Below are 14184 nucleotides of genomic sequence, written 5' to 3'. Positions count from 1 at the left end.
AATAATAAGACAGGGCAATATGTTAGGATAAGCTGGCTGGATCTAAAGGCCCCGTTCACACGTAGCAAAACTAGCGGAATTCCGAATGCCGTTAGCCTCCCTCTCATAATGACACTCTATCGGAGGCGCCGCACCTGCTGCTCTTCTCACAGCGTCTCTCCGAGCTTAAGAATGAACATGTTCATTCTTCAGCGCGGGGAGGGCAGCAGCACGTGCCTCCCATAGACTCCCATTGTGAGAGGGAGGCTAACGCCATCCCGCGGCGGAATTCTGCTAGATTTGCAATGTGTGAACGGGGCCAAAGGATCCCATACAGAGGATTTAGAGGCCTGATGGTCCATTTACACTGATCGATAATTAGCCCAACCGATTGTTTATCGACTTTGAAGCAACAATTAGATTTTTATAACGATAAGTGTTTAGACTAAGAGATAAGTAGTTTAAAGAAAAATCATTTTTGCGATCATTTTAAGCCCATCTTACACATAGGGTGAATCTGTGAAAGACTGTTTACACTAAGCGATCTGCAAAATTTTTGCCGCACGACCAAAGACGATTTGACAACATGTTGAAAGACCACATTGAGCGATTTCTGTGTTTACACAAGCTGATTATTACTCAAATGCAATCGTTATCGTGGAAATTTGAATGATAAATCGCTCCGTGTAAATGGACCATAAGAGAGGACGCATAGCTCAATGTGCCCTGATCATACACATTTGTACAGTTTTTGGGAGTGGCCTCTTGTTCCTGAAAAACTGTGTTTTAAATTTAGCATTTATTCCTAATAAACTACAAACGGCTGCAGAATACAGATCATGTTCTATCTGCATTGTGGGCCAATGCTCATGACCGTGAACTCCACTGTTCATAGACTTCTATGGTCTACATTGCAGTCTGTCTCATAGGGGGAGATTTATTAAACATGGTGTAAAGTGAAACTGGCTCAGTTGCCCCTAGCAACCAATCATATTCCACCTTTCATTCCTAAAAGACTCTTTGGAAGATTAAAGGTGGAATCTGACTGGTTGCTAGGGGCAACTGAGCCAGTTTCCCTTTACACCATGTTTGATAAATCTCTCCCATAGGCTCCTTCACAAATGCACAGTCCTTGTCTTGCAGCCCACGGATGACACTTATTGCTGTTCCCCTTACCATCGCCATAGATCTCTGCCCTGAACTACAACAGTAGGATAACATGTCTATGCCTCTCCAAAGTTTCTGAATTAAAGTCTTTCCTACTCCGAAAAAAAAAAACTATACTCCCTGGGGGTAAAACTACTGAATATTCATAGCGGAGCAAAATGAGAATTATTCCAGATTCTAAATTAGCTGCTAATTAGCAATGAAAAAAATTATTAATAAATAAGTGAAAGCTGCAAGACGTCTGGAAGATGAGAGGACACAGAATGGAGGATTTCTACACACAGGACAGGAGACACTGAAAACAGGATGAAGGGGAAAACCACTGAATGAAGAGAAGCTAGATATATGGAAGAAACAGAAAAAGACACAGTTACTGTGAGTTTAGTAAAGGTGAAAAACTATTATTAGGGTGCGTTCACACGTACAAGATCTGCAGCAGATTTGATGGCCCAGAATTGATTTGCTTTGAATCTACAGCTTCAAATCTGCGCCATCAAATTTGATGCAGATCCTGTGTGAACGCACCCTTAAGGGGCTTTTTATCCTGAATAGATATAATGCTGAATGGAAACTATATATAACAAAATATAACGATGGGTTGAAATCAAAGTCACATCTCCTGATACAGGGTAAGAAGCCCCATTGTACACTGCCTTTACTTTAGTCAGTAACAAGCTGCTGACAGGTCCACTTTAAGAAAGCCACAATCACTGTATTTCTGTAGCTTATGAGGTTTAGTAGGGATACCAGGATGGAGAGAGAATCCATGGGAGCGGCTCCTGTCCAGGAGGACATGAATGGTACCTGTCAAAATGTCCTCATTCAATTGGTGAGCAGTTGCTCCAGCCGCTGGAAGTTCAGGTAACTGACCATGGATATGACCACACCAGGTCAATTCCTTGCACAGGCCCTATTGGATTATAATGGGGCTCATGCACAGAACTGACCCGATGTGTCCATAATCATAGGTATCTGAACTTCCGGCAGCAGGGTGAGGAAACATGACATGTACCCTTTAAGATGTCCTTTTATTACATGGACTACCATGCGTGGTCCCCAGTTCTCCCTGCTCCACCGCCTTTGATTGATAGATCTCTTGCTGTTTGAGTATAGGGAGAGACTGTATTAAAGGCTGGTGGGGCAGGGAAAGCCACCAGGGACCATCTTGGAGGCTCATGGTCCATCCAGCATGCAACTGATGAGAGGTTCCCTTTGAATGGTCACCACATAATATTATTACTACTACCACTACAGGAGAAATACTTGGCTGACTGAGGCTATCCCCACCAAAATCATCTGTTTTTCAGGGAGTTGAGAGCTGGACTACCATTTTCTCAAAAGACAAATCTTTGAAATACAACGTACTCCCAATTTCATACAAGGCCCATGATATTAACCCAATATCATTACATTTTTGCAGGTAAGACCTGTTGTAGGGATCAATCATGACAACGGTAGGAAACACATGCAAATGGAAAAAAAAAATCCTTATAATGGTGCCCTGATGGGATACAAGCCCATGACCCAGGTTACGCTATACAGCAGGAATTATGAGACATTATGTCCACATGTGATATAAACCATAGGGATATACAGAAGCTATTTCACTTTGATAACTTTGTTGTCAATGCTTTTTAATTAACTCTCGCTCTGTAATTTGTCAACATGAACTTGTACAACTTCAGGCAAAATAAAGGAAAAACTAGAACAAGATACTGGCATCCCGCCACTCATCCAGACTTATACCTGAGCCCTGCTTTACCCATTCCCATCCGGCCTCCATGGTCTACTAGGTCACATCATGTTACAGTGTATGCAGTATATGCTGGCGGTCTAATTCCTGTCACTATAAACTGACCAATTAACCCAGCCCAGAAGAAAGTTGTAATCTCCTTTAATCCTCTCCTTCCCTCTAGATCAGGTGCATCCCCTTTGCTAGTTCACTATTAAGTCTGTCTGCAGCAGGAGCCTCCCCCTACATACAGACTGTAACATTCCCCATCTGGCAGAAATGCTTTCCCTCAGCCAATGGATTAGCTGACGGCAATGTCGTTCATCAACTAATGTCGTCCACTGACCTGTGGAGCTCCGTTACTGTAGCTGAATAAGCCCTTTAAAAGTGAAATACTGGGTATAAGCAGAGTCAAGGGTCAGCTCTAACACCCTATCAGAACCACTGAAATGTGGTGGGGTGTTGATTTGTTGCAATGGGATCTAGAAGGCTAAAGAAGGCCAGAGACGGGTCTACAGGCTGCCTGACTGGTTTACACTGGCACGCACTGCCACACAGAAGTACTGAAGTGTATTATGTGCAGGGTAAGACCCCTAGTGTTTAACCAGCACCCCCACACCCTTGCAAGATGCTAGGGAAAGTTAAAAAAATATCTGGGAAAAGTGCACATAATTGGTATCAGATGACTATACTGAGTCATAACAAAAGATGAATGGCCATAATGACAGAAGCTTTAAGAATACATCAAAGTTATCAGAGAAAAACCAAGTGACAGCAACGTGTATGCACCATGCACTCAGTGACAGCTACATGTACGCACCATGCACTCAGTGACAGCTATGTGTACGCACCATGCACTCAATGACAGCTATGTGTACGCACCATGCAATCGATGACAGCTATGTGTACGCACTATGCAATCGATGACAGCTATGTGTACGCACCATGCACTCAGTGACAGCTACGTGTATGCACCATGCACCCTGCACTCAGTAACAGCTGTGTGTAGGCACTCGGTGACAGCTATCTGTAAGCACCATGCACTCAGTGACAGCTACGTGTATGCACCATGCACTCAGTGACAGCTATGTGTGTATGCACCATGCACTCGGTGACAGCTATGTGTGTATGCACCATGCACTCGGTGACAGCTATGTGTGTATGCACCATGCACAGGGATAATGAAGCTATATTTGGCACTTCTCACAGGAAAATAAATATACGCTTGCTCAGCTCTGGTTCCCTTTAAATCTATAGTCATATCTATATGATAAAAATGAAGCTCAGTCAACTATAAAAAGATATAATTTTGTACATTAAAATTACATAGTGCTAAAAAGGAAGCCTGTCACTTTAAAAAGAACACCACCTAAAGCTGGGGCCACACGGAGGATTCTATCCAGTGACTCCAATGACTAAATAAGAATTAAGAATAAATGAAGCTTAATGAGATGCCCTGAACAATTCTTCGTTTCATTAAGTGAAGGCAGTGACAAATGGCTTTGCTACCACTCCGGAGATGTATGTGACAGAACGGCCAGCCATATTATATAACAGTGTTTTGTCGCATATAAAGAATAATCCATCGGCGGTATAAAGCGTCCAGCAGGAAATGTTTGCTTAGCACAATCTACAATGTAGTTAAACTTGGCCACAAAAAGTAAAGCTCCATCACAGAGCGCACAGCGGCCAGCTGGGCTGTTATTAAATCTCAATTACGGCTACGCTGTCGTATGCCCGGGAAGAATAAGCAATGCCGGGCTCTCCAGCCACAACTGTGTAAGGGCACATTACACCAGAGATGAATTACACATAAACTACAATGTCACCAGCAACATAAAGCAGAGTGACTGCGGCAACAAAGAAGAAAGATGGAACGGAAGGGACTCGAGCGCTGGAGAAAGACATACGCAGGGTCCTATCACTGGGCTGAGGACATGGCTTACAACAAGACCCATGGTTCTTTAAAAGCCAAGGAGGAACAATATAAAGGGTGCCTATAAGGGCAACATATAAGAACTAAAGGGGTACTCCAGAGAAAAAATGTTTTAAATCAATTGCTACCAGAAAGTTATATAGATTTGTAAGTCTAAAGCCCTCCTGTACTGATCAGGAGCTGTATGCCCTGCAGGAAGTGGTGTATTCTTTCTAGTCTGACACAGTACTCTCTGCTGCCACCTCTGTCCATGTCAGGAACTGTCCAGAGCAGCAGTAGCAAATCCCCATAGAAAATCTCTCCTTTTCTGGCCAATTCCTCACATGGACAAAGGTGGCAGCCGAGAGAACTGTATCAGACTGGAAAGAATACACCACTTCCTGCAGGACATGCAGCAGCTGATTGTCCTGGGTCCCATGTCTGGCTGCTGCAGGAGAGATGTAGTAGTTTTTAATGCAAGGATGGCTAATATGGTCTATGAACAAGTGACGTCTTTATGAGACTAAGGGCTTATTAACGTTTCCGTGAAATAGAACCACGGACAGGTAAGTGAGGATATACTGTGCGGCCGGACGGCTGTGTCATTACAGTCCCGTGAAGATTTAAAGGGAATGTGTCACCTTAATTATCTTTTACTGATTAGAATCAGATACTAAAACCTGTTCTTTTATTTTAATCTGTTTCTATTTTCTGACTTTAATGTTAATTTATTTCACTACATTCTTATGGGGGCTGGCATATTGCCTGGGCTGTTTTTAAGAGAATTTAGTGACATGCTTTACAGCAAGACTCATGGACATAGACGGCAATAGACAGACTCTGCCCCCTTGAGATGAATGTAAAACATCATGTCACCAAAAATTCTTGAAAAATATGTTTAACCTAAAAATAATAATTCATTTTCTGATGACACGTTCCCTTCAAACGTCCCTGCTCCCGGCATCATATTAACACTGTTAACACTGTATTACAATATAACCTTGTATAATAACGTATTAGTGAGCGCTCTGCAGCTATGTGTGAGGGACTACTTTCTATGCAGGCCATTGGAGGGAGAAGACAGCTCTGGTAACTATAGCGTTACCAAGGGTAAAAAGGCAATGCCCTCCTGAGAATTACAGCAGCTTCCTGGTCCCATGATCTCAATGGGACCCGCCACCATAAAGTAGAGACCAGAGCTGCAGAGGTGTGAAGAAATAGGTTAAAAAGGTGAAAATCACATTACAGAGGGTCTGTTTTGCTTATATAGTGTTGGAATAAATGCATGTATTACTCCACAGCTTTATTTTTTTTGTTTCTATTTCATAAGACAACCCCTTCAATTCCAGATACTGCGTCAAAGAATACAAGCAACCCAGTCACTTACTTTTCCGCTTGGAGCTTTGTTGTCTTCACAATCAAATCCTGGGTTTGCTCTTTTGCTGCCTGAAAAACACAGAGACATTACGGGGGGGGGGGGGGGTAATTTACTAAACATTTATGTATGGCTGTCACAAAATTTTATGTCACTGTCACAAAATTTTGTGCACTCACTTTATTGCTTAAAAATTATGTTGCAACTTTAGTAAAAACGTTTCGATTTTGTGCTGGTCTGAATAGTAGGACCCCCACAACTTGCTAGAGTGGGAAACCACAAGACATGAGCGTATGCTTGAATTCCATCATTCGGCATTTGAATACTGAAGAAGTGGCTGAAGAAGTTGGATGCAGCCTTAAGGAATCCGGGAAAACATGGGTATAGACTATGGCTTATAATGATGCTGCTTGCTTGCAGGGGCCCCATTCAAAGGTCATAGGACTGATGGCAAGAGCCAGTCAAGCTTCTCCTTACTGCAGGCATGGGGGGGAAAGGGGTTCCTAGTTTTAGTGATCAATGGTGGTCCTGTGGCCCTGGTGGTTGGACCTTTAGCGCTGCAAATTATCAAAGCCTTCTTATAGCAGAAAGCATTTACATAATCTAAAAGCAAAAGAGATTCATCTTCATTTTAGGACAGCAGATATGCTACGGTATACAGTTATATATATATACACATGTGGCTTATAATAACAATCATATACCAGGAGAGATCCATCTGAACACATAATATACAGTAATACCAGACATTTCGAGAATCGTGAATCCCCTCTCTAAACCGCACTTGGCTTCATAGGAGACATGCCAGCCACCAGGGAGGGGAGGATGTCACTGTGCAGGAGCTTGCGTCACCCCCAATACTCTGGCATCCCCCCCAACACACTTTATACTAGCAGTAGTCCAGGAGGAGAAGAAGAGCAGCCCCGGAGCTCCTGCATGGTGATGCCCTCCCACCTCTTCAGTGTGTCTCCTATGCAGCTGAGCGCGCCGGCTGCCCGAGGACATCACCGTGCAGGAGCTCCAGGGCTGCTCTTCTTTTCCTCCTGGATTGCTGGTAATATTAAGTGTATTTAGGGGTGCACTTGGGGTGATGCTGTGACGGATGCCAGTGTATTGGGAGTGACCCGAGCTCCTGCACAGTGACATCCACCCTTCCCAGACAGCCAGCGTATCTCCTATTCAGCTGAGTGCGCCAGGCGCCTGGAGAGAGAGGATGTCACTGTGCAGGAGCACGGTTTAGAGCAGGGATCGCCATCATTATGACAGGAATCCCCGCTCCTGTAACCTTGGTGTCCCAACACCTCAATAACTGTCATCCGAACAATAGTACAGCTTACCGTTATCTCCCCGGATTTTGTTTGGATACCGAACAAAACTTCAGGGGGAAATTCTGTTTGAACACTGAGGTGTTCGGAAACAGAGTTATTAAAGTAATTATTTCTGCTTCTTCTTACAGACAAATCAAATCCAGGACTCTGCGCAGACCTTGGCTTCTTACGTTGTCAGGCTTGTTAGCCGATTTTATTTCTAAAACATGACTAATGAGGGGAAAGGTTGTAAAACCAGGTGACATCTTTTTCGAATAATAGAGCAGTCGACTACCGACAGAAATGGTTAGAAAGAGAAGATGGATATCCTCTGCACTTATGCATTCACCATATGTTACTCTCACAGCTGCTGCTGCCCATTAGCTTGCATGTTAATTTCACCTGCCCCCAAATTCCAACCATAAGCAATGTTACAAGAGAGCAGCGATCCCCGGGGACGTGTAAGACGACGCTCACAGCTGGAGCTTTCTGATCCTGAATGGTCTCAGTTACTGAAGTTGCTGGACTACATGCTGGTCTACAGTATCTTATCATTGTCAGACAAGAGCAAACTGCTGCTTAATGGGCTTTTCTTGTTTCCATGTAAAAAAAAAATAAAAATAGAAGCTTAAATCACTACATAATAGACTACTTTTTTTTTTTAAAACATACTGCCAGCTTGAAGCCTTCACCTTCTTAAGATCTCTGCCTGTTGTCACATGGTATCTGACAATTGTGCACCTCTTGTTACACAGTAGGTGTTGCCCAACGTCAAAGGGTATCCCTTATCCATAGGTAAGGGTACAAGCAGAGAGGATAGTGTTCAAAAGCACCATAGAGAATAAATGGAGTACTGGCCACGTAAGTGCACTGCCAAGCTGTTTCTTTGGTGGACATTTGACCTCTGTTCTTGGGATCTATGAGGATCCCAGCTGTAGGACCCCCACTTACCAGTTAGTTACGCCCTAACTTGTGGATAGGGGATAACTCTGCGAGTTTGGATGACACCAAGTGAATATGTTCTTATTAAATACTTGTAGTCTTCCTGTAACAACATGGAGAATTCTTTTATCAAAACCATGCCATTCCTTGGCTATTGTACTAGAGACATATAAATAAACTACTTGGCGTCACCATTCTCTTTTGGATAAGGTGAGTCTCTACGCAGAATGCAATAAAGATAAACTACTGATCAGGAGGTCTTCTAAGTCCACTATGATGCGGCTCAATTAGAATCAATGGGAGTTTTCTCCCACTGGGGGCGGGCCGGCCCGCCTCCAGTACTTCACCCCCAAACGGTGCGCAGGAATACAGCAGCGCCGTACGCAGGAATCGGCTCGCTGTTCAAAAAAAGGACTGTGGCACCGACGCCATTCTATCTATATGAAAAACTTAAAGTGAACGTACTGATGGTACATTCACTTTCAACTGCGAGCATCAATCCTGTCCACATGGGCCAATATTCCTGCACAACAATTAGAGTAACACCAAGAGAAAATAATACCACAAGGTATAGCATTAGATCTAAAAGCTAAAGGAGGTCCCAGGGACTACTAGACAGGTGGTCTCTGATAATGTGTCCATACATAGGTGTAACCTCTTGTCTGTCTCTACATTATCAGGATAAGTAATTCTTTCAAGCCATCTTAGACCCTTACAACATGGCAGGTTGACCGTCACTAGTGCAGGACACCTCTTTATGCTGCATCATAGATATATCAGGAACAGACCAGACCTTCTACAAACTTATGTCTGTCTTTCTCATTTCCCAGTTTTTTTCCCCAGTCTTAATTGAAAAAGTATTCAAAGTTGAGATCGAATCTCAGGTCTGTTTTTACAAGCTGGGAACAGATGGGATCCCCTTCATTGAACACTGCAAATTAATGAAAAACCTTGTGTCCCTTATCACTGGGAGAAGTGAAGCAGAGGTGGTTTATTCCTTTAGCTGTTAATAAAGGATACCTTAGTTGAGCTAGGCGAGCTTGTCAGTGTACGGAGAGCGGAGAGAACACAATGCTAAATGGGATTCCAGAGAATTATGGACTAATTGCCTGTGAAATTAAGAGCACTTCAGCGACTTGCCAAAACAGAAAGCACCGAGCGGTGAGCGTATGTTTTCCTTCTAGTCCCACTAGGCTCCTGTACAACCATGACATTCAGAAAGCTCCTGTTCAATACAAGAGTCGCATTAGTACATTGGCACATGAATTCAAGTCTCATATTGCATCATATGAGCCCAGCACATCACTGTAGACAATACGATAGCTCAGCGGGCTGCCAAGTCCAACACAAATAGGATTCTGTTGTTTGGACGTCTCCCCGAGCCCCTCTTAACCCCCTCATCACGGCCAATGTTTTATTTTATTTTCAGAACAAAAGCTCATCGCTGTACTTGGAGTCATGCCTCGACAGCCAAAATAATTACCCAGTATTAAAATCATAGAATATGATGGAAATGTGGAGATCAGCTTATTCTTCGCCACAAAGATAAAGATGGATCTTCCTTATTTGCTCCAAATGTATTTTCATACCTGTTCTAAGGTGCCTCAACATTTCCTACTAAAACGCTGAAATAAATGTTTGAGAATTGCAGATTTTAGCCTGTGACCTCTACTGAAATGAATGGAACCATCAGCCCTGGCGTTGTAGCTCCCAGGGTTCTCATGCACTTACCTTACTTTAGTTTAATACTACCTGTCTTGAATCTAACAGACAGACATGGAGAGAAGAAGACAGGGTAGAGGCCCCTCTGTAGGGAGAGGTAACTAGAAGGTGGCAAGATGACTTACAAGGATCTGATATTATAGAATATTAAACATTGTGCATCACTGTCATTTAAAGTATAACTATCAGTTAAACACACTTCTTACATGTCATAGCGACATGTCAGAAGTTTATATTAGTCGGGGTCTGGGTGCTGAGACCCCCGATGATCACTAGAATGAAGGGCAGACACTCGCAGTAGCGCATGCTCTGCCTCTTCATCTCTGTCTCACTGCTAAAGTAGCAGTCGACAGAATTATAATGGAGCCCTATGGAACTTCCATTAATCACTGTACTGTGCACTAATTTGTGTACTCCACAGTCCAGTAGGACCGTTTGGAGCACTGGGGCACTGTTAAGAGCACTGACCCCCCCCCCCATCCCCCACGGCCCGCCGCTTCTAATGATTATTAATGGAGGGGACTGGATCACCGTTATGGGGCGGGGCAGTGCTCCTTATGGTCTTACTGGACTGGAAGATCAAGGGGAAGATTAATCAAACATGGTATAAAGTGAAACTGGCTCAGTTGCCCCTAGCAACCAATCAGATTCCATTTTTCTTTCCTCACAGACTCTTTGGAAAATGAAAGGTGGAATCTGATTGGTTGCTAAGGGCAACTGAGCCAATTTCACTTTACACCATGTTTGATAAATCTCCCCCTAAACGTCTAAGTGAATGGGAATGGCGCTAAGGACAAAGGTAAGAGACATACTTATATTCTCTGTGCCTCCTACGCAAAAGGGATTCCTCTAACCTGCTGATAGTTCCCCTTTAAGACTTTGTATAAATTGGAAGGTATGCACATAGAGAATATATAATAAGCCCTACCAAGTGATATTATTACCTTCAAGCGGCTGGTCATGTCTTGGCAGCAGTTGCTCATCGCCTGGACATCTTCATTTATACTTTCAAGCTCCTGAAGAAAAGAAAAATTCCAAAATAATTAAACTAAAACATAAATGTGTTTTATACCACAGCTGCCCTTACTCAACACCCATATGCCACAATTCCTTGCATACATGGCTGAAATTCTCACTTCTATCTTATTCAAAAATTGCATATACCCTTATTTCTAAGTTTCAAAAGCAGATAGTTTGGGCTGAGAGAGGAACGATGAAGTCAACCCAAAATATCGGGTGCTCTACCAGAGCTGGTGCTCCACAGGTGACCTGAAAAGCAAGTGTCTTATCTTCAAAATGGATGAAGCTCTTAAACATAATGTGTCCCCTTCTCCTGACTGGTCAAAAAACACTTGTGTCTCCAAGAAATAAAAACTCTGTGGCATCTTTTCTTAAAAACTTTACTAGTGCTGTAACTTGTTGAAACAAGAAACAAAGTGTAAAGGAAGGGCCTTCCTTTAAATGCCAGGTACATGTCAAAAGTTTTAGAGAGTCGGGAGAAGCATGCAGTAATCTTCGTCTAGGCAGCTCCATTATAGTCCATGGGGCCTCTGGACGGAGATGACTGACAGAGGAGAAGGCCTAACCCATGTTTCTCCGCGCTTGGTCTTCTGATAGAAGAGGGTGTCAGCAGTGATGCCAAAAGTTTGTTTGTTTTTTTTATGACAGATGGCTGGCTCTTTTCTTACAGATATGTTCTATGAACAGCAATTTAGTTTTCTGACACACTGTAGCAGAGACTTTGATGTATTGACCTCACAGAACATTTTTTAGACTGGATGTAAGGCTAGAGCTAGACAGCAGCTCTGGCTGGGACAAGGGTCGTCTTTTCCCTCTCCCTGAACGGTAAGTAAATGAGATCACATGATCGCCAGAAAACCATAAAGCATAATCATCAATAGCATAATCATCAATATCTATCAAAGCAGTTTAAAGGGATGGTGTGGCTCTATTAGTGAGAGTAGACCACTGCAGTAAAGAGTGACTGCCTCCCAGAATAGCCTGGGGTACATGGGCATTACAGACTCATTTCACTGATTTAATCAGGTTAGGCTGGGTTTACACTACATTTTTGCAATCTGTTTTTTTTTGCAAAAAACGGATGAAAAAAACAGTTGCAAGTGTGTGCATCCGTTTTAATCCGTTTTTCCATTGACTTCCATTGTATAAAAAAAACGGATCAAAACGGATCAGTTTTTTTTTAACGTAAACAAAAACACAGTCAACCTCATTTTTATGTCCGTTAAAAAAAGGGTCCGTTTTTTTTACAATGGAATGTAAATGGAAAAGCAGATGCACACAATTACATCCGTTTTTTTCATCCATTTTTTTGCAAAAAAGGTAGTGTGAACCCAGCCTTATCCAGGATTAGAAAAAGCACAGCTTGTGTGTGGTATAACATTCAGCTCCATTTACTTCAGTAGAACAGAGCTGTAAAACCCACAGCCAGACACAAGAGAGGTGCTGTTTCTGGAAGAAAGAGCGGCTAACTCCTTTAAATGCTGTCTACCCAATTATACTGCTAGTGGCTAAATGCTGGCTTCTTTATTATATTATGTTATAAATATAAATGTGAACAAACTTCAGGACAAAAACCCAAGTCACCAACCTCTTTAACGTTTTTAAATATGGCCACAAATTCTTCATTTATGGACAAGCTCCGTCGCTCTATGTCACCTCGGAGGTTTCTTCGACTTCTCAAACTGTTTTCGGTAAAGAAAGACGAGAGGGCCTTAAGGGCTTCAAGCATTTCCTAGAAAAAATTACATAAAAAGTATTAATGCACTTAGCACCTAGGATATGATTAATACATACATCTATGTAAGCATGCCAATGGCTACATGCAAGATGTCCCACTAGCTCTGCAATCAGACTCTCATCACTAATCCTTCAGATAGATGATGCATGTCCCTTATAGGAAAATGCCCTTAAAGTGGCCCTTTCGTTAATTTTTTTTTTTTTTGCAGAAATCAATAGTACAGGCGACGTTAAGAAACTTTGTAGTTTGGTTTATTTGCCGAAAAATGCATTTTTATCATGAAAAAGCAGTTTGAAGCTCTCCCCCCGTGTCTTCAAAGTTCTCTATGAAGAGGGGAGGGGTGGAGGGAGATGAGGCACCAAAACAGGACAACAAAGAGTTAATTTACAGCTACATCACCAGGCTATCTCCTCTGACAGTCAGTCTGACCTCTGAATAGGGGCTTTCAGGGGCTCCCTGCTGTGTAATCCTTTGTTCTCTCTCTCTTTCCTCCCCTCACCCCTCTCCATAGAACAGGCAGGATCTAACTGATGTAAAAGAGTCGAGATTTCCTGATAATGAGCAGTGGATGACAGAAAGGAGAGGAGGCTGGGGAAAGTCTTTTTAAATGCAGATAATGGCATATTTGCCTAATAAACCCAATTACAAAGTTTATCAAAATTGCCTGTACTATTGATTTCTCAAAAAAATACAACGACAGTGACTCTTTAATGTAATCAATACTTAACCCATCAAATGTTCTCTGTATATTACCAGATCCTTAATATCACATTATCCTATGATGATTATTGTTAAATCTTGAGCATGCACAGAATCATCCAAAGCCGTGCATCAGGCATTTGATTACCGGTGGCTAAAGAAGCTTGATACAGCCCTATGGTGTCGTGGAAAAAATGAAATACAGCATATGGGTGCCTTCACACGTACGTTTTTCACGCTGCAATATACTCTGTAGTGTCATTCCCTTTGGCTCCTGCCCGCTTAACCCACTGCAGCCGGGCTAATACATTACCTTCCCGTATTCCCGTCTGCTTCTCCAGCTCCCGACTCACCGACTGCCAGCTCAGCTACTCACTGCGCTGTCCTGCTGCAGCCACCGAATGACTGATTGAAACATCAGGGAGCAAGGAGCCAAAGAAGCAGCCGGGAGCGCGGTGGGTTAAGTGGGCAGAGCCTAACAGTACAGCGCATCGCAGCAGATTTTGCTGCGGAGAACGCAACGTGAAATTTGCTGTAATACTGTACGTGTGAAGGAACCCTAAGCCTGTGTCCACGTTTACCACAATT

The 14184-nt window shown here is 42.9% G+C and overlaps 1 protein-coding gene across 1 annotated transcript in view; it reads right to left on the bottom strand.

The window, feature by feature from the left end:
* COG6 (component of oligomeric golgi complex 6) overlaps positions 1–14184 on the bottom strand; it is an 85871-nt gene that overhangs the window by 67257 nt on the left and 4430 nt on the right. The window contains exons 2-4 of the mRNA XM_069969953.1: positions 12748–12891; positions 11084–11155; positions 6181–6239 (exon numbers count right to left, since the gene is read on the bottom strand). Coding sequence (XP_069826054.1) covers positions 6181–6239; positions 11084–11155; positions 12748–12891 — 275 coding nt within the window. The remainder of the gene's footprint in view (positions 1–6180; positions 6240–11083; positions 11156–12747; positions 12892–14184) is intronic.

The sequence above is a fragment of the Dendropsophus ebraccatus genome, chromosome 5 (assembly GCF_027789765.1).
Source record: "Dendropsophus ebraccatus isolate aDenEbr1 chromosome 5, aDenEbr1.pat, whole genome shotgun sequence".
In the NCBI taxonomy this organism is placed as follows: domain Eukaryota; kingdom Metazoa; phylum Chordata; class Amphibia; order Anura; family Hylidae; genus Dendropsophus; species Dendropsophus ebraccatus.
Note: the sequence above shows the minus strand (reverse complement) of the source record. Positions and strands in the feature narration are given on the sequence as shown.